Here is a 26,076-nt window from a genome sequence, read left to right on the forward strand (position 1 = left end):
CAAATGTACAGGTATAGTATAGGGGGTACCTTGCTCAATAGTAGTAACTGTGAGAGGGATCTCGGAGTCCTAGTGGACAATCACTTAGATATGAGCCAGCAGTGTGCTGCAGCTGCCAAAAAAGCCAACACAGTGCTGGGCTGCATTAACAGAGGGATAGAATCAAGATCACATGAAGTATTAATACCACTTTACAATGTCTTAGTAAGGCCACACTTGGAATACTGCATCCAGTTTTGGTCACCACGATGTAAAAAGGATGCTGAGACTCTAGAAAGAGTACAGAGAAGAGCAACAAAGATGATTAGGGGACTGGAGGCTAAAACATATAAGGAACGGTTGCTGGAATTGGATATGTCTAGTTTAACGAAGAGAAGGATGAGGGGGGGCATGATAGCAGTGTTCCAATATCTCAGGGGCTGCCACAAAGAAGAGGGAGTCAAGCTATTCTCCAAGGCGCCTGAAGGCAGGACAAGAAGCAACGGATGGAAACTGATCAAGGAGAGAAGCAACCTAGAACTAAGGAGAAACTTCCTGACAGTGAGAACAATTAACCAATGGAACAACCTGCCTCCAGAAGCGGTGAATGCTCCAACACTGGAAGTTTTTAAGAAGAGACTGGACAGCCGTTTGTCTGAAATGGTATAGGGTTCCTGCCTGGGCAGGGGGTTGGACTCGATGACTCCAAGGTCCCTTCCAACTTTATTATTATTATAAGGCTAGCTGGGTGACTTTGGGCCTGTCGCTCTCTCTGAACCCTAGGAAACAGGCAATGGCAAACTACTACTGAAATCCTGCCAAAAAACCCTGCAGGGACTAGTCCAGGAGTCAGTACTGACATAAAGGTACCAAAATAAATAAATAAATTCTAGTCAATCAGCCAAAATCCTAGGAAGAGTTAAGTAAATAAACAGATCACATAGTGCGATTCTGCAAAATCCTGCCTTACCATTCAAGGGAAACCCAGCCTTTTTAATCCTCGTAAGTTAATGTGAGGATAAAAGGGTGCCCTCTGAATTTTTGAAGGCAGCATGGGTTTCCCTCCCCCCCAAAAAAACCTCCCCCATAACAAAAAAACAACTTTTATCCTCACTATGTATAATATAATATAAGAAAGGGTGAAAAATGAGAGTCTCTCTTCTCACCTGACTCAAAGTCCTCTTGTCCTCCACAGTGACCTGGCACTTCGGAACTGCTTGCTGACCTCAGATCTCACTGTGAGGGTTGGGGATTATGGCCTGTCACACAACAACTACAAGGTATGGGGTGAAAGTACCACAAAGAATCTAAGACAGGTCTCCCAGGAGTCTTAGGCAACAGATAGATGTGGCAATATATTCTTTGCAGAACATTTCCAATCCATTATGAAATTAAACTTCCCATTTTTTTTAAAGGAAATTATTATAAGCCGTTTAATTTAGAGCAAACTACTATATAATATTGCATGGGCCTTAGAGGGAACTCTGTAATGGACGAGAAGCAGAGCATCCAGGACCTATGAGATGTTGGGATGTTGAGTTATCTATTCTCATTTCTGTTTCATAGGAAGATTATTACATCACTCCGGACCGGCTCTGGATCCCTTTGCGTTGGGTTGCCCCAGAGCTGTTTGATGAGATGCATGGAAATGTCATTGTTGTAGATCAAACCAAGGAGAGCAATGTTTGGTGAGTCCCAGGATAACTCTTGGACTGAGGAAATTCAATTTGTATTCTCAAGCAGGGATACACAATCCAGCTGGGCTAAAGCTGAAATAAACATTTCCAAGTCCACAAGGAAATGGTCCTCAGCATTTGCAAGCATTCATCCAGTGCAGGCATCCTCAGTAAGACACAATGATGCCACAATGATGACACATGCGCATTGATGTCAACTTGGTAGATTTCATATTCGTACAAATAAAAGGAATAGATGAATGATAATGCAAATGATGAATAGGTAAACCTTGACTTATTTCATTTAGTAGCCATTCAAAGTTGCAATGGCATTGAAAAAAGTGACTTATAACTGATCTCACACTTAAGACTATTGCAGGAACCCCACAGTTAAGTGATCAAAATTCGGGTGCTTGGCAACTGCGATGTATTTACGACAGTTGAAGCATCCCCGGGTCATGTGATCTCCATTTGCGACCTTCCCAGCTGACTTCTCACTAGCAAAGTCAATTGTGGGGGGGAAGCTTGATGATCACATGATTTATTTAACAATTGCAGTGATTCTCTTAACAGCTGTGACCCCCCCAAAAAAGGTTGTAAAATGGGCACGGCTCACTTATCCACTGCCTTGCTTAGTAATGGAAATTCTGATCCCAGCTGTGGCCGTAAGTTGAGGACCATCTGTATACAATGCAAAAATATAAGTGATAGCATTTGTATTATTATACAGGTTTTATCATTTATCACTTGCCCCCCCTTACAGAAATCCATGCATTGAACTAGTTATTTTGAGCCACCCCTCACGATCCTTAGTGATGAATGTTTTTTTTTATTTAAGCAAGTGATTTTTCACCTTTCCCTTTCTTTCCTATTTTGTCGTAAACAAACAAACAAACAAAAAAACCCAGAGTTTAGCAAGGAAAACCTTGTAAGTGGTTTGACTGCCATGTTCCTTTACTCTAAAGAAGACCCCTCCCGTGTTGCTGGCCAAATGGACATGTTTGAAATTATATTATGGCTGCTCCTCAGAAATGGCTGGGGGAGAGCAATTGCCTATTTACCAGATGGCGGATTTACCCTGCCAATCTTCTCAGTCTCAACCCCCAAGCTCTGGATTGCCCATAATCACAACGGTCCCTTTTCTGGGGAGATGGCATTTGTCCAAAACAAAGGACTGTGTAGTGTTGCTAATCAAGATTATGGGCCGCAACGGGAGTCCAGAGAGAGTCCTGGAAATGAAGATGATGTTAAAGGCTGGCGCTTTGCTTTGCAACATGCCAATTTTCTATTTTTTAATTAAAGCTGTTATTTTAATGTAACCACTCGGGAGAGGAATCTTGCCAAAAGAGGTTTGTGGACGCACTGATGCCCTGAGGTACCAGCTATAAAGCCTGGTGCACATGAGATTTATTTTAGGTTGCTGTCCTTTACCAGACACCAGAAAAATATGCTGTTGTCAATTATGCTACTCCCACGGCTTAAATGCGCCTCAGCAACAAGGCTGGGGGTGGGTGGGTAATGTTATTCTTATAAATGTAGAGCAGAAGAGTTTCAAGGCAGTGATGGGTAGATTTCTCTCTCTCCTCACCTGGCAGTGCGAAAATCAGCCACCAACTGAGTTCATAATGTGTGGCTGGAAGAGGATGGGACTTTGGAAACATCTGGTAATGGTGGCTTAGCTGAAAGTTAGTTTTCCACAAGGATGTTAGATATTCCTAATATATACACGAATACACTCCACACTCATATTTATAGCCTGAACCAGTACAGGTAATCCTTGACCTACAAGTGACCATATGAAATTACAATGGCACTGAAAAAAAGTGACTTACAACTGGTCCTCACACTTACAACCGTTGTAATGTCCCCATGATCACATCAGAAATTGGGCACTTGGCAACCAGCATGTATTTACAATGGTTGCAGTATCCCAGGGTCATGGGATCACCATTTGTGACCTTCCCAGAAGGCTTCAACAAGCAATGAGGCAAGCTGGATTTGTTTAATGATCATGTGATTAATTTAACAATTAAGGTGATTCACTTAATGATTACAGCAAAAGAGGTAGTAACATCGGGTGTGACTCACACACCGTACCTGTAAATACTGCATGATGAATGCAATGTGGGCACCAGCTGGCATGAGCCACAGCACCCGAAAATGTTCCACATACTGCACAAAATAGCTGCCTCTTCCTAATTAATCGAAGCAGTGAAATGTGTGGTCACACAAAAATACTTGACCACAAAAGAAATTGAATATCTGTCTTGCTTTCCTTTCAGACCTAAACTGCTGGCAGGATTTGATTCTTTTCCCCAGATTAAATTGATTGGATTGTTCCTGTACTTTTCTAAGAGAGAGTTACAGCTTTTTTCCAAGATTGTTAAACATGTATTTGAAAAAGAAGTGCTCTGCTCTTCCTGAATATTAGTACTGTGGAAATGAGACTCTCAGCATTTCCCAAACCATATTTGAGGCATTCAAGATTTCTCTCTCTTTCTCGCCTCCTATCATCTCTCTCTCTCTCTCTCTCTCTCTCTCTCTCTCTCTCTCTCTCTCTCTCTCTCTCTCTCTCTCTCTCTCTCTCTCCTTCTCTCCCCCCTCTCTCTCCCTCCCTCTCCCTCTCTCTCTCTCTCTCTCCTTCTCTCCCCCCTCTCTCTCCCTCCCTCTCTCTCCCCTTTCTGTTTCTCTCTCTCATCATCTATCTATCTATCTATCTATCTATCTATCTATCTATCTATCTATCTATCTATCTATATATATATATATATATATATATATATATCTTTCTGTCTCTCTTTCTATCATCTCTCTATCTCTCTATCATCTCTCTATCATCATCCTCTCTCTCTCTCTCTGTGTGTCTATTCCTCTCTCTATCATCTATCTATCTATCTATCTATCTATCTATCTATCTATCTATCTATCTATCTATCTATCTATCTATCTATCTATCTTACTCTCTCTATAACTTTCTGTCTCTCTTTCTATCTATCATGTCTCTATCTCTCTATCATCTTTCTATCATCATCCTCTCTGTCTCTCTCCCTCTCTCTCCCTCTCTGTGTGTCTGTCTGTTCCTCTATCTATCTATCTATCTATCTATCTATCTATCTATCTATCTATCTATCTATCTATCTATCTATCTATCTATCTATCTATATTCAATTTCTATAGCTTCCTTCTCAGTCAATGACTCTGGGCAACTTATTGCTGGCATTATAATCAGTGTTATCATTTGTTCACACAGCATTGTTTGTTCGCATAGCAAAGAGGATTTTCCCCTCCATCTTGAACTCCCTGTGTTCTTCGCAGGTCAATGGGGGTGACCATCTGGGAACTGTTTGAATTTGGCTCCCAGCCTTACCGGCATCTTTCCGATGAGGAGGTGCTGACTTTTGTCATCAAGGAGCAGCAGATGAAACTGGCCAAACCTCGCCTTAAGCTTCCTTACTCAGACTATTGGTGAGTTCTTCCTTGTTAGGCCAACAAATCCATCACCCACCTACTGGGATGCCATCAGCCCAGGCTCCTTCCAGAGGCATCCAGTAGAAGCCACAATGACATCACCAGTGCCGTTACATCATTGTGCAAATGATGTGTGTACAGATAGTCCTTGAGTTGCAACTGGTCATTAAGTGACTGTTTGAAGTTATGATGGGCCTCACCAAAAGGTCATTTGAATCCAGTTCCAAGTTCTAGCAGCCAGGCCTTTCCCCAGGGTCATGTGTCCGCATTTTGGGCCCTCAGCAACCGGCCCGCATTTACAGCTGTTTGTAGTATCCCTTGATGACATGACAATGATTTACAATGATTTTTGCCAAAAACTGGTGTTTACTTCTGGTTTTCAGCAAAAATGCTCCATAGAGAGCAATAGGTTAAATACACCTATTGCTCTCTATGGAGCATTTTTGCTGAAAAAAACACTAGCTTAACAATCACAGATTCACTTAATGACTGCCACAAGAAAAGGCTGTAAAAACGGTCAGTCACTTGGTGACCCAGTTTATAATTGTCATGATGTATGACTGTAATTGGCAGCATCCATTATGGTTGTCAGTCAAGGACTACCTGTCCCATAGGGGCTTTTTAAAAAGGCAACTAGACTTGTTTTCCTTGAAGACTTTTCGTTTCTCATCCAAGAACTGATAATTGAAGAAGCTTCTTGGATGAGAAGCAAAATGTCTTCAAGAAAAAACAAAGTCCAGTTGCCTTTTGGAAAAGCCCCTTTGGGACAACCATGATCTGGATGACTAAGAATCTCCACAGACATCAAGAGCTACCTGTATACACAATTTGCATTGTTTGTATCATGACAGCTTGGCAGACACGGCTTCATTTGCCCCACCCCATCTTTCACCTTGCAGATGTCACTGTCTCCTTCATCTTTGACAGACATTTATTGAGGCTTCATGGACAGTTTGTGGTCTGGGATATTATCCTTAAACTTTATGATGCTTGCCTTAGCATTCTTATTTCTCCTAATGTTCTTCCATTCTCCCCTCTCTGTATTCCTCTGACTCTTCCTCTATCCATCCATTTCTCTCTCTGCACTTTCAGTCTGGCCAGGCTTTCTTCAGCTATGACCTTTCTTTCCATTTTTTTTTTCCTTCTCCTGTTCTTCCTAGCTCACGTTAGCTAATTGGTTGTCTGCAGCTTTCTATTTCTGTCAGCAATTGTTTGAGCTGCTAATCTGGGCTGAAGATTTCCTTTCAGATGTTTTAAATATTTTTCTAGTATTGTTATTATTATTATTAATATCTCACCATAACATATGGTGCAATCCTATAAAAAAACCAGGAAAGGAAGAACGCAATGAAACAATATAAAAAAAGGATTTTTTAAAAATAGGTGTTCTTTCTGTTGCAAATATTATTTTTACCCAGAATCAAATAATGTTTTTTTCGTGACACAGAGACCTATTTTCATACAGATGGCACGAGAACATGCAGTGCTCGTGAAGAACCCCCTAAGCAGAATCTGGTACTTAAATTTACAGGACTTATAGTAGTTAACCATATCTGAGTATCATGTAACTCCCCAAATTTGAAATTTGACTTAAAATAAAAATACATAATAATTACAAATCAAAGCCAAGATTGTTCATTATAAAACCACCATATATACTGAGGGTCAAATATTCCAAAACTTTATTAAAAATCTTTATTCATCCAGAGGGATAGTCAAGGTTAGTGAAATTTTAAATCATGTCCTTCATTTTAAAATTAAATATTTTAAATGAGTGAAAAGCAGCCAGACAGGGAAATAGTGTGGTCTATTGCAATTGCAGATTGGACTACAATTGGATTGGGTTCAAGGCCATAAAAAGTCCTTGGGTGACTTTGCATCAATCACTTTCTCTCAACAATGTTGTTGTGGAAAAAAATAGAGGATGGGGTGTGATGTATAGTATCTCAAATTCCTGGAAGAAAAATCCTGAGATATAAATTAGACAAATTAAATAAAAGTGTGATGCTTTCCATAAAAAGAACTAAGTAATTTCATAGCCTTTTCCCTTTCTGTGAAACTCTGTTTTGAATTAGAAGTCTATCTATTCTCCCTATGCATCCATGGAGTGCACCTGTTTCTTTTTCTTTTCTTTTCTTTTTTTTTTACAATTTTTTAAATTTTATTTCCAAAATTAAAATACAAAATAAAGAAAAGAAAAGGAAGAAATAACCATCAAACACTAATTAAAAAATGTGTACAAAAAAACAACAAATGACAGGTATATCGTTCACACTGATATTAAATATAAAAAGTTCATCCTGGTTGAATGTTGAAAATATATATCAAAAATATCTGATGCATTCTCTTCCTCTTATAATATAGGTCAATAAATAATTACAAATTCCCATCTATATTTAATAAAAATACTATGTTACATACTGTAAAAAGTTGTCCCTGATGCAGAAATCTATTTATCTATCTATCCAATTGATGCAGCATCTGTTTGCTATATAAAAAAGCAGTCAACAACAGGTAACCCCAAAAATAAAACTAATCTTCAAAGCCAGCGTTAGCTTTGTCTAGCTTTCTTTTTATTCTAAGGGCTTCGCATGTTATATGCACGCTGCCCATTTAGATGGTTTAAGATTCAGTGTCTTTTCAATGGATTTATGATATAGTGCACTCCACATAAGGCCACCCTTAAAGAGTATCTGATGCAGAATGCAACTGCAAGGGCAATTCTGGGTGCCCCAAGGACTGTATATGTCACACCTTTGCTGTGTGAGCTGTATTGGGTGCCAGTTTATTTCTGGGTCCAATTCAATGCATTGGTTATCACCTTTAAAGCATGGGAGCAAGTTACCTGAAGAATCGTTTTATCCTAATCACACTGTCCTATCCCACCCAGTCAGGCATGGAGGGTATGTTACAGACCCTGTCAGTTAAAGGTCTCCAACTGATGGGGTCTATTAAGAGAGACTTCACTTGTGTTGCTCCTGCCCTATGGAATATCCTACCCCCAAAAGTGACCTTGGTCTCCATTTTTCTGGTGTGTGAGGGCCTGGGCTCCCAATTCACATGGTATGGTGGAACCACCAGCTGAAGGAAAGGAGGCTCCAATTGGAAGGGGAGTGGGGTGTTAAAAGACATTCCAGCTTAGAGTCCATTGGGGGGAGGAAACATTTTAAGTCAATATTTCTGCCATTTCTAAAGGGTAGGCAGATGATCTGGCAAGTTTCTTGTAAACTGGTGATCAAAAATAAAGAAACCCACTTGACCCATTCTTGGAGCTGTTCCAGTTGCTTGCATCTGACACATGGGGATTGAGGAATGTCATGCAACCTTGGTGGTGGTTGGTGCCTTGAGGGCCCTCCCTCTGCTATCTTTTAGCTTTGTTTTTACTTCTTTCTCATCCCATTTTAATTGTATTTTCATTGTATCTTTTTATACAGCTTTAAAAGTTTTACACATCAACTGCCTAGAGTCCCTTAGATAGTGAGATCGGCAGTGCCTAAATTAGACACAGACAGACATTGACAATCCAGAAAAATTGATTGATTCAATAGAATAGAATAGAATAGAATAGAATAGAATAGAATAGAATAGAATAGAATAGAATAGAATAGAATAGAAGGGATCTTGGAGGTCTTCTAGTCCATCTCCCCTGCTCTAGCAAGAGACCCTATACAATTTAAGACAAGTGACTGTCTAGTCTCTTCTTAAAAACCTCCAGTGATGGAACATCCACAATTTCTGAAGGCAAGCTGTTCCACTGATTAATTGTCCTCACTGTTAGGAACTTTCTCCTTAATTCCAGGTTGCTTCTCTCTTTCTCTCTCTCTCTCTCTAGTAATGCACTGTGTGAATAAAACTCTTGTGCAGCACCTAAAAGAGTTGAATTGCAATATTCATCTTCTTGTGGTTTAGGGAAAATGGGCCACACAGTTTAAATTCTAGAATCATTGAATGTAAGAGGGAAAGGGGAACTTGAAGATCTAGTCCAACCATCTGCCTGGTGGGATAATATACGTTAGTGATGTCTACAGGTGAAAGTTCCTTTGGGCTTGGCACAGGGTTAGGGTTGCCCATAGAATGTGCTGAGATGCTGCAATGATGCTTATATCACCTTGATCTTCCTGCCCTTTCTTCCCCCTACCCCCCACCTCGCCCCCAAGGGTTGCAATTGACTTCAGCATCTCCACCAGATGTCCATTTGCTCTCTGTTTAGGTTTGGGCATGCTCCTCTTAATAAGATTAGATGGGCCAATGATTTAATGCCATATACAGCAGCTCTCCTATGTTAGATCAATTCTCCAAGATCTATAAATGGTCTGCATTTCCAGCTGTTCCACTCCTCACCCATTTTTCTCTCCTGATGTCACAGCCATTCTCCTTTCATTCTTGGGACTGAGTATTCCCATCCTCTTGTACTCCTGAATGACTTCAGAATGGTGTTTTGATATGCTCTGCTTCATTTTTTTTACTGGTTGACTCTTTGTCCCTACTTTCTCTTGTTGTAGTAGTCCGTTTCTTTCTAATTTGGCATATCTGTTTCTACCTTTGCTTTTCCTTTTGCTACTCTCTAAGGGTGTCTAATTCTTCCTCTTTTTCTAACTGTTCTTTTGCAACCTTTATTTATTTATTTTGCTTTGTTTTGAATGTTCCCAATCCCCACTGCCTTCCCTTAGCTGTCCTTTCAGGCTATCTTCCCACAACTGTGTTTTTTCCCCCTCCTATTTCTGCCTGTTTTTCCGACTGTTCCTCTATCCTCCCTCCAACCCTGCCCCACTGCAGGTACGAGGTGATGCAGTCATGCTGGCTACCAGCTTTCCATCGCCCAACTATGGAAGAGCTGCACTTGCAGGTGAGCTACCTGTTGAATGAGCGCTCCAATGCTCAGGCAGAGGAGAGTTTTGAGTGGCGCTGGAGTGCCCTGAAACCCATGCGTTCCTCTTCCCCACCGCCGGCCTCCTCTTCTTCAGCACGCCATCACTGCCCATCAGAAGAGATCTCAGCCTACCCACTCCTGGACGGATTCCATGGTGGAGACATGGATGACATTCTGACTGTGACCGAAAGCAGTGGAGGGCTGAACTTTGAATATATGTGGGAGAAGGCCCGGCTGGGGCGATGGAAGGGCCCTGCCTCAGCACCACCCGAATACCCCTCCAGCAATGGTGGGCTAGCTGTGCCTGTCAGCAACCCTTTCTATGAACAGGCAGTGCATCGTGGGCACAGCCTGGAGACGCCCAGCGTTGTGCCTGTCATCAGTGCCCGCAGCCCTTCCGTCAGCAGTGAATATTACATTCGCCTGGAGGACCATGGTAGTGGTGAGGGGCCGGTCTGTGCCCCCAGCCCTGGTTCAGCACCACAGCCCCTCTTTCCGTCCGATTGGGATTGCCACAATGCCCCCCTTCGGCCAGCCGAGCAGTCCAGTACTAACCCTTTCTTGTCTGGGGGCAGCGGTGAAAGCAATCCTTTCCGTGTAGATGGTGAGATCCAAGAGACGTCGCTGACAGAGACACCAACCACAGAGGGTGAAGCATTCCTTGCAGAATCCCTACTCACTGTGTATCGTGAGTTGGAGGATCAGCAGCGTAGCTGGGATGCTGAGATGATGGAAGAACGAGGGGCCGGGGAGACACTGGCTGGGGACCCCTCAGAGTTCCAGGGGTCACCTTCCTGGGAACAGGAGCCTTCCCTGATGGAGGACCACAGTTCTGGCAGTAGCACTGATGATGGTGGAAGCAGCATTGGAGGAGGGCGGCGCAAACTTCTGCCCTGTCCCCTGTGCACTCGGGCGCGTTGCACATGTGCCATCCCTCGAGGGGATGTGGTAAGCAGTTGGAGCAACCATGGCCCACCTTTGAGGCGTCCTCACCGGGATAGCTATGGCACTGAGGATGACTCCTCACTCAAAGTGGAGCGGGGCTCCCTATCTGACTGTTCTACAGTACCTCCTAGAGACTGTGATGGAGATACTGGGGAGCACAGTGAATTTTATGACCCACTTATGGGCACAGTTGTGAAGACCTATGAACTTCAAGATTACCCAAAGCAGAGAGGTGGGGGAAACATCCGTCCGCCTGGGTCACCCTTTCCAACTATGTCATCCGGGTGCTGCAATGTGATTGTCCCTGTAGAGATACCACCATTATCTACTCTAGCTGAGACTAACGATGAGGAGACTATTGCAATTCTCCCAGAAGCTGTTGATGGATTTTCAACTGGCCCTGCAACCCTGAGCCTCTCCCCAGCAGCACCTGATCGACAGAGAGGAACCTTAGACTCTGTAGATTCCTTGGACATTCCTTCTAACACGAGCTCCTCAGATGTCTGCAGCCCAGCCTCCCACTACTCCTCTCCAGGACAAAAATTTGGGGACAGTGGCTATGAAACAGAGAGCACCTTTTCACCTGAGTTCATATTTAAAGAGGAATCACCTCCCTCACCTTCTGGAGAAGAGGAAGAAATAGAAGCAGAGGATGATCCCCGCAAAGTCCCAGCAACACCCATCTCTCAGTCCACTAGCGATCTTACACTCTCAGTGAGCGAAGAAGGGACCGAACTTGAAGAAGAGGTAGGCAGGAGTTTGGGGCTTACAATCCCTCACCGTGATTCTGCTTACTTCTCTGATGGGGAGGCTGAATCCTCTGAGGCACCGATTGTACCCAGAACTGAGGAAGAAAAGCCTTCAGAGAAGACAATAGTAGATGGAGGCTTTGTGGTTCAGGTGTGCAAAGAGCAGTTGTTGGTCACACTGCAAGAGAATGTCACACGGAATCTACTTTGCACTCAGAAGGTGCCAAAACTGAGCTTTTCGCCAATTGCCTCCTTAAAAGACCAAGCCATTGTCAAGCTTTGGAGGCTGGAGCCAGAGGAGACACGGCAAACTGTGGAGGAGAAAGAGAAGGAAAAAGAAAGAGGAGGAGAAGAAAAAGAAGGAGTAGGGAGAGGAGAAGAAAAAGAAGGAGAAAGAGAAAGAGAGGAAGAGGAGAATGAGGAAAAAAGCCACCTTGAGGAAACAGTGCGTTTCCAGTGGTTAGAAAGTGTGGAAGATAAAGAAGAAGAAGAAGAGGAAGAGGAAGAGGAAGAGGAGGAGGAAGAAAAGCAGCAGCAGCAGAAGAAGGAAGGAACTGGAGAACCTGAACAGAAGCAGCTTGAATGGAAGGAAGAAGAAAGGAAGGAAGGAGAGAAAGCTATTCATACTGAGATACAAAGTGAACCCATGGCCAACATGGAACAATCACAAGAACCTCAGGAAGACACTTATGTAGCAACTGACCAGCTCAAAAAAGTGCAGGAGCCTGGGGTCCCTGTGAATCAAGCCAGTGAAGACATCAAAGGTAAAATTCTACAGTTCAGGGTGGCAGTAACAGGAAGACAGGGTGACCATGTAACAACGGGATGGAAAAACATCCACATGGCTTAAAATTACGTAGGCTGAGAATCACCGATTTAATGGGAAAGTGGGAGCGGCCAAGCATGCGTTGTGGGGAGGATTCAAGATGGTGATTTAAGCCACATTATTAAATCCCCAGTTCTTTAATATGTAGTTCATATAAAAAGGGGCAGAGCTTTGATGGCACCATTGCAACCACCATTATGACTTACTTTACTGCTTCCCATCAATGTCTTTGGCAGTGGTTCTCTGGAGCAGGATCAGCGTCCCATGAGACCCTCCCCTAAGCTTCAGAATAAAATCTTAAACAAAGAAAGGGAAGAGTTAATAAAGACTTCCTCCAAATTATGAATATCCTGGGGACACTGAATAAGAATTGTTATTTTGTTTTATTTTTATTATTTTTATTATTTTATTTTTTTTATTATTTTGATTTTTTTATTTATTCAATTTTTATACCTGCCCAACCCAATCAAGTGACTCTGGGCGGCTTACAATTTGATCCAATGGTCCAGTTTTTAATTTTACTTCTTTTATTTGCTAAAAAGCATCCCCCCTCCCCCCTGAAACTACATGAACACCACCCAAAGTCTTGGCAAACAACATTTTTGTGCGTGGAGGGCTGTTCTGCTAATCAATGTATTTTTTTTACAAAAAAATATCTAATTTTGAAGAGAGTTGGATTTATAGGCAATGTCACAAACAGTAAAAAAAACAACAACCAATCAGTTTGGGGGTCTAGATTCTTTTAGTTGCTTTATTAATCCAACCATGATCAACATAATTTGATCCATAGTTTTAAATGGAAAAAAGTAATTAGTTACAGACATGATTATGAATTTGTTCTGCTGTCAGCTTTTCCATGGATACTAGTTGTTTGCGGGCCAAGAGAATTTGGTAATCAAATTAGAGTAAACCACTCATTTTGAACTGATACATGGGGCAGGCCATATTAGGTTATATGTGGTCAAAATTGCAAGGAACCTAGCTTTAGTAAAATAATACATTCTCTCTCTTCCTCCCTTTTTCTCTCTGTCTCTCTCTACCCCTCTCTCTTTCATCCCATGTTATCTGTCCTTCTTGACCTTGGACCCTTGGCTTTTCCATCACTCTCCCTTCTCCTGGCAATCTTCACCTTTGACCTCTAACCTTTGCCTCCAGCCAAGCTATCCCGTTTGTCTCTGTCACTGCCGCCACTGGCTTTGCAGATGTTTCCCCCATCTGGTGGCGCAAGGAAAGGACCATTTTGGGAAGGAACCACTTTGGGGGAGGGTCCTGCTCTGGGAGGGAGAGAGGCTTCCCTAGGAGCAGAAGAGGAAGAGGAAGAGGATGCTGAAGAAGACGAGGAAGGAGGCTTTGCTGGAAGTGGAGGGAGGGGTGTGCCCATTGTGGTGAGTGAAAGTGATGATGCCCGCAACTTGCGTGGCCTTCTCAAGTCACCCCGCTCAGCGGAGGAGGCAGCAGCTGAGTTTGACCGCAAACGAAAGATGGTCTCCTTCTTTGATGATGTCACCGTCTACCTCTTTGATCAGGTGAGTTATGAGGAGGTGAAGTGTGGAGAGTATGAAAGTTGATTCACAGTAGCATAAAGAAGGACAGTGTTTCTTCTTTCATGGATTCTGGGTCTCACCTTTCTCTTATCTTCTACATCTCTGGGTTTATTTCTTCCCACCCAATTGTCCACATTTTAGATTCTCTGCCAATGCACACCACACATATTTCCTTTTGGGTCTGGCTTAATCCCAGCCATGCTATCCTTTCATGCCTCCTTATAGAAACGGCCAATGATCTGTGGATAATAGGTTTTCTTCCGCCAGCAGTTGGATGCCTTTGATCTATTCCAATAGCTGAAAGGTTTCATACATATTTGCATAATGATGACATGCAATACGAAGGCTCTTTTCTCCCTTGTAGTTTACATCAATGGGGGAAGGTCCTGAAAACCCCAGGGTTTCTTCCAGTTCACATCCTGCTAGTCTTATCTCTCTTCCCACCCCACGATTTAAACAGTCAGTTGCTGAACCTTTGCATTCTGATAAATGATTTTCCTTTCTTACTTATTTGATTGAACTGTGCCTCAGTCCAGAGGGACTTTAGATGGATAATTCAAAGGGATTTTAATTCCTGTCCTTGTTTTTAAATAGGAGACACCAACCAATGAACTGAGCTCACAGGGAGCTCCCGATGGTGATGCCCCTTCTTCTTGCTCAGCTGCCGAACCTGGACTTGATGCTTTCCCACCAGCTGATGGCTTCAGTGAGTACTGGGACAAGTCAGAAATGTTTCCTCTCTGTAGCAGCCTTAAATGTCACATAGGAAATGGGCCAAACCAGCTACAGAGCCAGAATGGAAGAAGGCTGAGTTATCCAGGTGCTGTTCATAAGAAAGCAGTATATGAATAAGTTGGATTAAAAGGGTCAGGTTTCAGGAAGGAACAGGTTTGCAGCCAAACTGATTGTCAGATATAGGAAGAGTAGACAGATGAAGGCTGGATAAAGTCTAAAAGAGGTTAAGGTTGATTTTGAAGGGAGACTGCTGAAAGCTGCAAAGGCTCAACTTGGCATGAAGACAATTTCGAGAAGAAGCAAACGAAGTTCAGAACAAAGCAAATGCAGATTGGAATCAGTGTCTCAGGCAGAAAGTTCTCCATCTATCCATCCATCCATCCGTCCGTCCGCCCGTCCAGCCGTCCATCTCCCACCACAATCTGTATTACATCCATACAGCTAGAAACAGATGCAAAGTTAAGTCTAGCAGGGTGATCATCTTGGGTATCAGTCAGAAATAATGAACAAGAATCCTAGTAAAGTCTTCACACTTAAGACCGCTTGCTTCAACAGAACATCAAACTTGAATGCCAATTTTAGGATAGGAACGGGCAACATATGAGGTACTTTCTATAAGGCTGGAGGAGGCTGTTCAGTGATGCTATGGCGTTACTGAAAGGACAAGACTGTGTTTGTTTGTTTGAGGGATGGGTTATTATGAGAACGAGAATGGGTGGCCTCAGGGAAACACACTGTTCCCACCCCCATTTTTAAATGACTCAGATGTCTAACCAAACATTCTGAAATGCCACTGCTGAGATTTGTACCTTTTGCCTCTGAATGTTGGCAGTGCAACATTAAACTTAATGAATGGGCATGTCTCTTAGGGATTACTGTCTGGGGATTTTAGAAAGCTTTTAACACAGCTAAACGGATGCTTCTCAGGGCAATCTTTCCCAGCGACTTTCAAACATGGTGGAAATACCTCTCTTTAAATTCCAAGCCATCCAATTTGTATAACACTAGGATGACAGTACAGCCTGAAAATATATACTCAGCCTACTGGGCAGGTAGAAGAAAAATTACAGGATCCTGATGACAAGAATCTTGGTTTAAGGCAGCGGTTCTCAACCTATGGGTCGCGACCCCATTTGGGGTCGATCGACCATTTCACGGGGGTCGCCATTTTTTTGTCCGCCATTTTTTTTGTCCGCCATTTTTTCCCCTTTTCCAGCGGGTGCCTTACCTCCCTTGGGCTGGGCCAGCTGTTGGTCGGCCTGCTCCGTCTCTGCCGCTTGCCAGCTACGCCTCGGCCGGCGCAGGGGGCGGAACCACGCATGCACGGCGCTCCCGGGCAAGGAAAGTCCTCGACTTACGACCGGTTGGATAGTCCTCGACTTACGACCAGTTTAGTGCTCGACTTACAACCGGTTTAGTCTTCGACTTACGACCGGTTGGGGGTCACGGCATTAAAAAGGTTGAGAACCACTGGTTTAAGGCTCCCTTTACCCCTGACTTGCCTGTAGTCAGCAAAACTCTGAAGCTATTGATTTGAATATGGAGAATCTACAACAGTGTTTCTCAACTTGGCCATTTTAAGGTATGTGAACTTCAACTCTCAGAATTCCTCAGCCTGGCTGGGGAATATCTTAAAATTGCTAATGTTGAGAAACACTGATCTAGAATAATTGCTACTACTCTACTTCCCATCTTCATCTCTTAATGTACAGCTTTGTCCACTGATGGTTGCACCATTTCTCTGTGTGTATTTTTAATGCTGAAAATCACTCTGATGTTTTACTTGAGGTGGAAAAATGGTATTAGTGAATTTACCCTTGAAAATGGGATCAGATTTCCAGGTATAAAATGATGGCCAGGTGAGATATAGTTCCATTTTATTTCCTATTGGTCAGATCCTATCTCAATTGTTGTGTTCAATTCTGGGCACCATACTTTTAAGAAAATTGCTTCATAGAAGGGCAATGAAGAAGACTGAAGGACAAGAAACTAAGCTGAAAAGAATCCAAGGAAGCAGAAAACTCTAAGAAGATTTAATAAAAGATAGTGGAGATAAAGTAAGAGAACATGCGGTACCTGAAAGGAAATCACACAGTAGAAAAGGATGAAGGATTATCTATAATTCCAGAATGTAAAATTGGGAATAATGGAGTTGAGTTACAGAAAGATTGAGACTGGATGAATATTGGAAAGAAACCAGAGACACAGTTTCCTCTTGGATGTGATCAAGTGGAAATTGGTACACCCATCTCTGTCAGGCAGTGGTTTTCAAAACTGGTTTGTTAGGGCACTTTGTTCTGCTGCTGTTAAGTAGTAAGAGCTGAGGAAAGACACTAAGATACTTATGTATTTGTGACCTACTAGCAGTATTTTAATTAATATTTTTACAATATCAGTAATAGTCTGATTTCAACACAGTTAATGCAGGGCTGGGCAACCTGTGTGACCTCAAGTTTCTTTTTTTGCAAAAAGTTCTCTCTGCAGTGGCTAAAACTGGGGCAGAGTTTCTCAACATTGGTTGAAATACATATGAAAGTGCTAATGTAAACCTTCAAATAAGAAGGTTTTTTTAAATAAGGAAAACCAGGAAAACATGTAAAAATTCCTGGGTGTGACCCAGTAAATGTTCAAAAATGTTAAGTCTATCCACCAAGACTTTTTCCATTTCTAGATTTAAGTGCATTCATACAGATAACGTTTTCCTCTCAGTTTTTGCTTGGATGGATAAAATTATCTGTATCTTTCCTGGGTATGATGGTTGGGATCATTTGGTTGTCTCCAATGCAAAGACAGAGCAGAATTGCCAGTCCTCAAGTGAGCTTCACTTTTATTTCTGCCTTGCTTCGTCTTTTTCTGTTGAGACTCCTGCAGAAAATACGAGTGAACTTTTCTGAAGATAAACATTATTCTTTAGCATTCTTCAATTTAAACCCATTTCATGTGTGAGTGGAAATAAATAAAGCCTTATCTTCTTAAAATGAAAATGTGCTTCAGTTAGCAGAAATGTAGGAGACATTGCATAATAATTATGCTGATGTTGGCTGATCCTTTTTTAAAAAATAATCTCCACATAGTTTATTTTTAGAACATAATTTGTATTGCCTCCATGAACGCTCAGAATATAAAATTGTCATATTAAGGCAGATGGTGGTACACATTCTTCCTTATTCAGAAACTAATTTGCTTTGTGCTGTGGCAAGGGCCCAGTAATGGAGATATATCCAATTTTTAAAAATTCTCTCCTATGTTAGGAAGTGTAACTCCCCCTATAGGACTCAAGGTACAATAAACCTAAAAACAAAATAAAAACAACAATTAAAAGGACAATAGATCACTAAAACAGGAGCCAAGAATGTAAATTAATAGTCTTTGTTGGAAAAATAGTGTCACAAGAGCTGAAAGTTAGGTAGATCAAAGACACTGATTATATATTACTTTCCTGCTTTCCAAAACAGAGAGGTGGCTTACCAAAGTTCTTTGGAGAAGACACACCCACCGTTTGAGTATGATACCTAGAAGTCCCTCCTCTGTTGTTGTCAGGCACATCCCCAAAACTTGGTAGAACATAAAGAACAGGAGTTGAAGTTGAACTGTTAGCTGATTAACATGAGAAGAAATAGTTCTTCTGATCTGGTTTCTGATGTTTAGGGACATTTCATTGATTAATTGATTGATTGGTATCAAGTCAGTGCAGATTATTTTACTCTTGATGATCTATCCCAGGGGTCTTCAAACTCAGCCCTTTTATGACTCATGGACTTCAACTCCCAGAATTCCTCAGCTTTGATCTATCCCTAACCTGATCTTTCAGGTCTTCCAGCACAGTGCACTCATCAGCACTATAATTGAGACCATCCACCTTCTGCTGGTGGCCCTCTTCTTTCTTTCCTTTTGCTTTGCCCAACGTTAGAGAGCTAAGTCTTCACATAGTGTGTCTGAAGTAGGATAATGGAACCAGGTCATTTGTGCCTTGACTAAAGGATGTACAGCAACAGATAATACTTTATCCAAAATAAACTGGAGATTTCCAGAATATGTACTGGACCACTCTAGATGGTGACTTTTCACCTTCTGGAATTTCCAAACATAATTCAAAAGTAGTCCTATATAAAACACAATATAGTTGTCCACTTTAAATGTAAGTAGATGTGAGTGATAATTCTGGGAGTTGAAGTCCACATACCGTAAAGTTGCCAAAATTTAGAAACGTTGATGTAGTACTGATAGAGGAGAATATTTATAGCTCAGGATTGAACTGTGGGGGTCCTTGGAGCTCTCTGAGCTTGGTTGTTTTCTTGTAGACGTTTCATTACTAAACTAGGTGCTACTGTTGATGTTATCTACTTTGGTAATAAAACATCTGTAAGAAAACCACCAAGCTCAGAGGGTACCAAGTATCATTCAGTGATGTAGTAGTTTCAGTAATTGCATCATAACACACTGACCTCAGCTCATTTTAATTTTCTGTTATTGTTATTATTGTTATTGCTATTCTTGGAGATCTGCTAAATTAAGCTAGGCAACCCTTCTAGTTACTTTACATTCAGTGCACTGTGCATACCCGGTAATTAAATTAAACATGTAATCTAAATGTTATAATTACTGCAAGCCTAAATCTCAGTTGAATGGAGCTTGACCACAACGGAGATGTCCTAACTCAGGGATAGGCAACCTTGGCTCTTTTATGGCTCAGGAATTCTGGGAATTGAAGTCCACGAGTTATAAAAGAGCCAAGGTTGCCTACTCCTGTCCTAACTGTACGTCTCTCTCCTTCCCTCCAGACCAACATGTGTAGATAAGGCAGGCAATCCGTTTCTTGCATTGGGCCAATAATCAGTTGTCATAGTTGCTCATGAGATCTTGAGCTTCTCTACACTTTATAGCTAAATGTCATTCATCAGCCTGTGCCTGAACTTGTCTTTGGTCTTTTGAAAGTCATGTGAAGCAGTGCCCTGTGCCACAAATTGTGACAAATAAATAGAGCCAGTTTGGTCTAGTCCAGGGGTAGGCAACCTTGGCTCTTTTATGACTCGTGGACTTCAACTCCCAGAATTCCTGAGCCAGCCATGCTGAGGAGAAAGCGAGAATTTTCCATGCTGAACCATGCTGGCTCAGGAATTCTGGGAGTTGAAGTCCACGAGTCATAAAAGAGCCAAGGTTGCCCCTGGTCTAGTGGTTAAGGCACCAGGCTAGCAGTTAGGAGACTATGAGTTCTAGTCCCGCCTTAGGCGTGAAAGCCGGCTGGGTGATATTTGGGCCAGTCATTCTCTCTCAGCCCAACGTGCCTCACAGGGTTGTTGTTGTGAGGAAAATAGGAGGAGGAAGATGTGTTGCATATGTTCATCGCCTTGAGTTACTTTGTAAAGATAATAAAGGTGGGATCCAAATAAATAAATAATGGTGTCAGAAATTGAGCTAAATTCCCTATACAGAGTTGACCCCCTTCTAGTAGCTAAATAGTACTTTTCCAAGTATTCATACGTGTTTCCCAGAGATTTATTCAATGACACAGAGAGAGGCAAAGGATTTATGGACTTCCTATATTCAGAACACACTTTGGCATCTGTCTTCACTGTCTGACAAGTTGTCTTTGGGGCAGCCAGGCTTTAATCCTGCTTAGTTTAAGAGATGCTTTAGGAAGCCTAAATTGCCCTGAGGTGACCTCCTTTGGCCTATTAAATCAAATACAGGCATCTGGAACTCCCCTTCATTTTGACAGTCTACCCAACAGATCAATGGACTGAGAGGGAAGCAGCAGTAAAGACTTTCCAGTATAAGTCCTCAAATTTCCTCCACAGGGGTAGGCAACCTTGGGTCTTTTATGACTCGTGGACTTGAACTCCAGAATTCCTGGGAGTTGAAGTCCACGAGTCATAAAAGACCCAAGGTTGCCTACTCCTGTTGTAGCATAATGGAAGAAAGGGAAGCCAGAACTTGCAGATGATAGGAAGACTTTTTTTTTTAACATGAGTTATTGTACAAAGCATGCCAATAAAGTTTAGTTGCAGAAAGAATTTCCTCATGGTGAAATTACATGTTCTAACAGGGTGTGTGTGAGCATAGATCATTAGCCAGGTGTTTGTGAAACGCATATATGTTTATGAAAAGACTAGTTGATCTAAAGAACTAAAAGTGATTATGCTTCCATCCCGAAATTAACTTGTCAAATGGGAGCTGCAGAGCAGAAGGACCTGATATGGAGTTGAGCAAATTGTAGGAATTAGGAAATAACGACATTAGGAAAATCTACTGATTGCTATATATATTCTTTCCTACCGATGCATCTAAGCCCTACGAAGGAAATTTTTCTGCAGCTGTCTAGTTCTTGTGCTGTCTTCTACTCAACAGTGACTCAAAGACTGGGCTCATACGATATATGGAACTTAAAGCTGGGTGAATTAAACAGAGCTGCTTTGCTCATAAAGAGCAACATGCTGTGCCCAAACAAATCAGCCAGACAATGGTCTAATACAGTGGTTCTCAACCTTTTCTTCACCATCCCATTTAAATGCCTTTTGTGGCCACGGACCATGGCCATGGGACCCCCAAGACTTAACTCAAGATTTAAATCATAACATTTCTTCAAGCCTTCACAGACCCCATGTGATGACATTACACACACACACACACACACACACACACACACACCAGGGATCTGTGGACCACAGGTTGAGAACCACCGGTCTAATATAATGGCCTGGTCACACAACGTATTCTTTTAGTCTACTTCAGCATGTTATGTGGACCCAGCCAGATTAAGATTTAAACATGACCTCATGTCAGAACTACTGATTATATTTTTATCTTCTTCTTTACTCTTGTAGACTATAAGAGTGAGTGTCAATCTAGTCCTTTCCTACCCTCCCTCTTCTTCCTTCTCAACTCAGGTGGCAGTTTTGAGTGGGACGATGATTTCCCCCTCATGGCTCAGAACCCATCTTACGTCTCCATGGTGTCGGACCCCAGCACAGCACAGCCACACCCAGTCCTGTCTTCACCAGTGCCCATGACATCTGCCTTGCTGCCATCAGCCAAGCGGGCAGAGTCCAGCCTCGTGGACACTCTCAGATTCTCTCGTTTCACTGTTTCTCCTGCCCTAGAGCCACATCGGCCTCCATCCTGTGATTCTGAATTGGGACCCACATCTGGTAAGGGGCATAGAGGCACACCATTCTTATCCATTATCCTATGTTGGGGAGGTTTATTACATGGGACATAGTGAGGAAGGAAAATTCAATGTGGGGTTTTGTGGAGTTTTGGTTCCAGACCCGGTTACAGGCAGGAGTGGATGAGTAGAGGAATGGCCTTTTGTATCTAAATGGATCTCCCCAAATTTCATCTTTGTAGGATATTGAATTTTCACTCCCATAATTCCCAGCCAGAGAGTTGCCCAGGACTTCAGAAGAACCTAAACTGAAGAAAGTTGCTCTAAGCTAATCAAACCTTTTGATTGTATGGATGCTGTGGCCTTTCATTGAGCAATGGAATAACCATACATAGGAGCAATGGAGTAACCATACATAGGAGAGTAACTTGAGTTTCCGGGGCCCATAAAATTACTGCAGTTGGCAAAGCTTACAAAAGGATGATAGGTCTGTGTATGACTAATAGACGATTGGTGAAGATTATGTGTGCATCTAATTCCCTAGTACTACTGATAAAAAACAAGTATCAAATAGCTATTCTGTCTTCTTCTCCTGAAGAAGAGGGGGGGGGGAGGAAAGATAAAACATAAAAGATTGACTGGAGAAACAGGCTAAGGATATCTTTAGAAAGCTAAGATGAAATTTCAATTCTCCACATCAGTCCCTAGGTCCTTGACCAAGGCCTGGCAATTGCACAGTAAAATTTGTCTTATCAGCTCCCATTCTCTGATCCTGAAAAAAGCTTGTCTTCCTTTGGTATTTAATTAAGATAATAATAATAATAACAACAACAACAACAGCAACAACAACAGTAATAGTAATAATAGTAATAATAATAAAGTTGGAAAGGACCTTGGAGGTCATCTAGTCCAATCCCCTGCTCAGGCAGGAAACCCTATACCATTTCAGACAAATGGCTGTCCAGTTTCTTCTTAAAAACTTCCAGTGTTGGCGCATTCACCGCTTCTGGAGGCAGGTTGTTCCACTGATTAATTGTTCTAACTGTCAGGAAGTTTCTCCTCAGTTCTAGGTTGCTTCTCTCCTTGATTAGTTTCCATCCGTTGCTTCTTGTCCTGCCCTCAGGCACTTTGGAGAATAGATGGAGGAAGTCTGGAGAATTGTGGAGTTTTGGAAAAGCTATCTTCACAATGAAAGGCAGGACATTTCCAAAGCTCCTTGGACATTTTGTTATTAGAGGAAATGCAGGAATGTCCTGTTCCACAAAAGTGAATTTCACCCAGACAATTGTTCCATTTAGCACCATTATTGTTGTAGATTAGAGAAGCATAACCTGATGTACTTGTGACATTCTAGAGTGCACCCTCCAAAATGGCATTTAAAGGACAAATACAATGCTCAGCCCAAAAAGATAATTTTTCTTCTTCTTCTTCTTCTTCTTCTTCTTCTTCTTCTTCTTCTTCTTCTTCTTCTTCTTCTTCTTCTTCTTCTTCTTCTTCTTCTTCTTCTTCTTCTTCTTCTTCTTCTTCTTCTTCTTCTTCTTCTTCTTCTTCTTCTTCTTCTTCTTCTTCTTCTTCTTCCTCCTCCTCCTCCTCCTCCTCCTCCTCCTCTTCCCCTCCTCCTCCTCCTCCTCTTCCTTAACAAGAAGTGTCTTTTTCTCTCCACCTTCCAGATGCTATTGAGAACTGAGAATCAATGGAAATTGGACAACCCCGCCACCTGTCATCTCAACATTCAGGGACAGCACCCAGTCATCCAGTTGACCTGCTGATACCAAGCTACCACACATCCGTTTTCTGCAGTGGATAGATTGACAGATGTGTGTGTGTGTGTGTATGTGCACGTGTATATCTGCGTGCACGGCATGGGGCCATTACTGCTAACTACAACCTGGCATATGTGGACTTCTGCTCTCCTGCTCATTGACACATCCCTGCCTGGAGAGGGCAGAGAAACAGAACTTTTTGTACAAACAGTTTCAGGCCTCCATATGATGAGGAAGGTATCTCCTCAGTGCTTGAGGCCCCTGCTCCGCACTGGCTTTTGAATGTATAACCCCTGTCCCCTTCCAGCCTCCCTTCCACTCTCTGATATGTTCCTTCTAAGGACCCTCTGTGCCAAATTGAGAGGGTTGGGGGGTGGGAGGGGAGGAACCAATCTTCAGGAAGTTGCCTACAACTGCTCATGAGCCCTTCTGCAATTCATCACCTGCAGTCTTGTAATATGGAACATGGCTACCAATTTAAAAGTCCTTTTGTGCCAAATGGAACTAAACAGGGCTGATGACCATCTCCATTTAACCAGCATTATATACATTAAAAAAAAAGATCACTCTGTTGAACCTCGGACAGAATTTATACTGGCAAGATGGAATAATCAAATGCTGTAAAGTTACAGGGACCTTGGGTAGTGAGAGTTGTTTGGATGGGTATCCTTGGCCTGAACCCAAGGGACTGTTCACCAGTATTGTTTTGTGTATCAGCCAGCGTCCATTCATTGATTCCTGACGTGATAAGGAAAAACAGTAAATCGGTCACATCATTCATTTGTAGGGGCCAGATAATTGATAGCCATTTATTTATTGTGGGAGCTCCCTCCATATTGTCTTGACAGGTCAGTGAGCGCTTTGGACTGGGAAAATCATTCCTAATTCATACTCTGTGTTGGAGATGGTTGGCTTGTATTGGGAGTGGCTGGTTCTGACTTTCTCAGTCGCCCACTGATTTGTTTTAGAGATTAATAAAGGTCTTTTGGGGCCTGTTGGGATACAGTTGAAATGATGAGCACTTTCAAGGAGTGGAAAAGTCATCAGTTGTGCCAAAAACCACGGTGTGAGAATGAAATGGGTTGGATTGAAAAACACTCAAACAATTCTATGGAGATACCTACTCTGTGGGCATTTTGAGGGGAAATGCCTCTCTCTTTATCTGCAGGACATTGTGGCCAGATGGGAGATTGTAAGCAGCAGTGAAGAGTGCTTAACCCTGATGAAGGAAGAGGAGGAATGGAAGATTAGGCTTGAGCATCCAATTCTACTGGCTGATTTAACTGAGTGTCTTCCACATGTGTGTTCAATGCATCTGGAAGGCACCAGTCTTAAAAGTAATACCTGTGTTGGCTAAGAATAATGGATGTTATCATTGTAACATATCTGGTGTGCTTCTTGGTGGGAAAGATGATTTTGACAATTCTTCAGCCTGCCAATGGCATCTTACAGGTTGGTTTTGAGCCTGTAAGCAGCCAGTATTGACCAAGTTGAATGAGCTCTTAGTGACTCTAAACCTTAATTAACCTTAAGGCAATAGTTTCACTTTTGATTTGTAGTTTATAGCAGAGAAAAGTGAGTTTTCATAATTGCTCTCCTTAGTTTTAGCCACGATTAGCCGGAAAAATGGTGATGAAAGAGGGAAGTTGGCAAATTCCTAGGGGAACATGCAATAGGAACCAAAATGATGTTATCTGCAATCTGGGCATGGCTTGATTTATGCGGAAGGGCAATTGCTAATATCCAATCTGATTTATGTTGAAATAGTAGCTGCAATACTGTCCACTTGTTCTATAAGCTCAACAGAAAAAGAACTATTAGCTGGTTCCTTTGGAATGCTGATGTGTTGACAAGAACTTTTTTTTTTAGTTAGGTCCCCAAAGTCTCTAGCCCTGAACTCTGAGTATTTTACATCAGTTGTATCTTTCTTGAAGACCTTAAGGCTAGCTATCCACAGAACATTTCTCCATACTGTATGGTGTTCAGTGAATTATATATTTTACTAAGGAAGTCCAGGACTATCAACTAATTCTGACTTTCACAACCTTGGAAATTTCCAGGAGTGTGGACTTCAACTCTCAACATTCTACAGTCAATATGACCGTTGATAAGAATTCTGGGGGTTGACGTCCAAGTTCCTGGAAATCCCCAAGATTGGGAAATACTGAACTAAATAGAAAAGGTGCCTGGGAGCAAACTGTTTATAGCACCTATTTCCCAAATGGTGATTTCCAACACTGGAAACTAAGCAAACTACAAGTTTTTGAAGTCCTCACTCTATTTACTAGTCTCTAAAAAGTTTTATGGCCACTATCTATGCCTCCATCAGATGATATCCTTTGTGAGAGGTTTAAGGCAGCTTTGCCTGTTAGAACTATAACTCTTAGCCAGCATAGCCTGAAAATTCTGGGAACTG

General features: G+C 42.1%; 1 protein-coding gene across 1 annotated transcript in view; it reads left to right on the forward strand.

Annotated features, from left to right (window-relative positions):
• LOC107282444 (serine/threonine-protein kinase LMTK3-like) overlaps nucleotides 1–23,584 on the forward strand; it is a 36,505-nt gene extending 12,921 nt beyond the window's left edge. Inside the window, exons 8-16 of the mRNA XM_029283016.1 lie at nucleotides 1,175–1,259; nucleotides 1,546–1,667; nucleotides 4,971–5,120; nucleotides 9,900–11,993; nucleotides 12,060–12,451; nucleotides 13,669–14,039; nucleotides 14,652–14,763; nucleotides 21,680–21,940; nucleotides 23,568–23,584. Of these exons, the coding sequence (XP_029138849.1) occupies nucleotides 1,175–1,259; nucleotides 1,546–1,667; nucleotides 4,971–5,120; nucleotides 9,900–11,993; nucleotides 12,060–12,451; nucleotides 13,669–14,039; nucleotides 14,652–14,763; nucleotides 21,680–21,940; nucleotides 23,568–23,584 (3,604 nt within the window). The remainder of the gene's footprint in view (nucleotides 1–1,174; nucleotides 1,260–1,545; nucleotides 1,668–4,970; nucleotides 5,121–9,899; nucleotides 11,994–12,059; nucleotides 12,452–13,668; nucleotides 14,040–14,651; nucleotides 14,764–21,679; nucleotides 21,941–23,567) is intronic.
• Nucleotides 23,585–26,076: the final 2,492 nt, after the last annotated feature.

Source organism: Protobothrops mucrosquamatus, unplaced genomic scaffold, assembly GCF_001527695.2.
Source record: "Protobothrops mucrosquamatus isolate PMUCROS unplaced genomic scaffold, P.Mucros_1.0 scaffold8, whole genome shotgun sequence".
NCBI classification, from domain to species: Eukaryota; Metazoa; Chordata; class Lepidosauria; order Squamata; family Viperidae; genus Protobothrops; species Protobothrops mucrosquamatus.